Raw genomic sequence first — 2,762 nt, forward strand, 5'->3', positions numbered from 1 at the left:
AGTGTATATGTTAGTCTATTTTTTGCATGCCTTATACCCACAGTGTTTTTAGATATTTTTATAATTTTATTTACCTATTCCATATTATATGTTTCATGTTGCACGATTGTACCATAAAAAATCCTAGTTTGTGAACTCCTTCACTAACAATGGCAATAAACCTGATTCTGATTCTGATTCTGATCCAGTTACAGGTTTGCAATCTGAGCCTCACGCCTGAGCATCTTATTTTCCCTTAGTGTTACTTGGCTGTGAGTGGAAATTAGAGCAAATGAAGTAAAGCTGTTTTCTGTAAGTAAATGTTTTGTATTTGTGATCTGGACAAACACACAGAACTTCATACTGCTTTTCTTTTATCCCACTAGCCAGACACTAAAGCGGTGAAGCCTATACAGATAGGGTGATGAATACTCACTGTTAACCCTGAGAAAAGAAACAGCACCTTAAGCTCTGGGTAACTATTTATAAAATAAGGTCCATATTAAAAAGGTTCCACACCCAAAGACACCCAAAAAAGAGGTATGCAAAAAACATTCTGATTCATAAGACCATGGATTGCTTACATACAAGACCAAGCTATTTTCCTTTATAAGTTATAAATGTTCCTCAAAGTTAGCTTGTATTTCACCTTAATGTTGCCCAATGCAACTCACAGTTAGTCTGAATTTCTTGATGAAACGCTCCAATATCCAAATGTTACACAACTTATGATGACAGTCACACATACACACAATGGTTTAGTCGTTATTCTTTGTCATCATTGTTTTATTTTAATTTACTAAGATGGAAATTTTATTTATATATTTCTTGTTTTGTTACTTTATTATAAAATTAGATATTTTTTATTGAAATAAACAATAGCAGTTTTTTAAATTAATCTCTATTTATTGCTTCTACTCCTTATTTATCCCAACATTACAATTCAGAGAGGAATTATGAGCATAAAAATATTTTTTTTATACTTGGATTATAGCAAAATATGTTTGTACTGCTTAGTGAAATATGACTTAAACTTTTTAAATAAAAACCTTTTTAATGTTTAGATTAAATTCTGAAGCAGTATAAGTTTTATTTGTTTCTGTTTTTATTCAATGACACATAGAGTTCTGTGATAAGATTGTTTATTGAGCTCATGAAATCAAGAAAACATTTATGTTGAGAAATGCAGACTTAATATAACTTCTAGATTAAAGTAATAAAAAACTAGAAGTAAAATTAAAGAATACAGACAAGGCAGTAGCAAATAAACATTAATAACTGAACAATTTCAGTACTGGGAGCACTGGTCTCTCCTCAGTGTATCTGTGACTGCAGACTGGGAGCCCTGGGTGGCCTCACAGGTCACAGAGCCCACCTTCCTCCACTGGTCTGCAGGGAGCCTCAGGGTGCTGATCCAGCTGTAGAAGCCGTCCTTCTGCATAACTCCTCTGCTCTTGTTCTCCTCCCAGGTGAAGGTGTTAATGCTGCCGTCCACCTCCCAGGACAGACTCCAGTCTGAGGGGAAACCCTTGTTGGCCAGACACATGAGGGTGGCCTTCCCCTGCTGCAGATCCTCACTGGAGGGGGGCAGCACTGTCAGGGTGGGACGGGTATTTTCCACTATATAGAACAAAAATACATTTGAGAGGGGAGATTAAACGGCTTGAAATTTTATTTCCCGCTCTGTTTTCTGTATCCATGGTAACATATCTGCATCACTGCTCAACCTTAGCAACAAACAAGTTTCAGTACCACACATAAAAACTGAAATTTCTTCTTAAAGTTTTCCATTTATTTCTTATTAATTAAACTGCTAAATCTTCTAAATCTAAATAGCTTTTCTAAAACAATTTTTTAAAATCTTTTTTGAATTTCCTGATATCTGGATATCGCATACTAATAAAATTTTCACAATAATCCTTTATTTTTGTAATCACAATACACCATTTAAAAAATGAAAATATAGATATTTTTATATCAAAAATCATCATCAGAACCTCAGAGAAAATTCGTATGAGCCAAAGACTACACACATAGTGACATCGATATTACATGTATAGGTTTACATATATCCTACTCTGCTTACAGAAATAAATGACGTATTATATTGAGACAATTTTCAAAGCTTATTCAATTAATGTTATTTTAAAAACAAACAAACAAATAAAAACAGATAGCAGCCTATTTCACATCACTACTCACTAACTTTAACATTTTCTAAAACTAACTATAGCTAAAGAAAAAACATTTTCTTGTCAAAATAAAGAATAAAAAAAAACCTGTAAATTTCGAAAAAGAGAACGTTTAGTTGAATTAGGTTAGTTTTACTTACAGTTAACATCCAGCCTGGTTCCTCCACCAAAAGTCCACCACAGTGATACAAACTCATTGAGCCGTCGTACAAAAACCTCTGACTGTAGAGAGGAATGGATCACTGATCCTACAAGTCTTTAAAATATAAAAATAATCAACTGACTGCCTAACACAATAAATAGCACCTCCCCTAAAAACACGTTAATTTTCTTCTGGTTTTATTTGTTTTGGTTTGTTTAATTTTACTAGTAGAAGGCAGATAACTCTTTTATTTTATGTTTAATTTTTTTGAAAAACTACATGTGCATTACCACCGAAGTTGTTTTGGCAAACCCAGTCAAATATTAGTATAGTGCTAATTATATAAAAAAAAAGATAAAACACCAGAGTTCCATCCATCCATCCATCCATCCATCCATCCATCCATCCATCCATCCATCCATCCATCCATCCATCCATCCATCCATCCA

General features: G+C 33.5%; 1 gene segment (V, D, J or C); it reads right to left on the reverse strand.

The window, feature by feature from the left end:
- Nucleotides 1-1,267: 1,267 nt before the first annotated feature.
- Nucleotides 1,268-2,762, reverse strand: part of LOC107086103 — a 2,088-nt gene continuing 593 nt past the window's right edge. The window contains 2 exon segments of the C gene segment in view: nucleotides 1,268-1,599; nucleotides 2,312-2,393. Coding sequence covers nucleotides 1,268-1,599; nucleotides 2,312-2,393 — 414 coding nt within the window.

Source organism: Cyprinodon variegatus, unplaced genomic scaffold (assembly GCF_000732505.1).
Source record: "Cyprinodon variegatus isolate N-32 unplaced genomic scaffold, C_variegatus-1.0 Scaffold143, whole genome shotgun sequence".
NCBI lineage: Eukaryota > Metazoa > Chordata > Actinopteri > Cyprinodontiformes > Cyprinodontidae > Cyprinodon > Cyprinodon variegatus.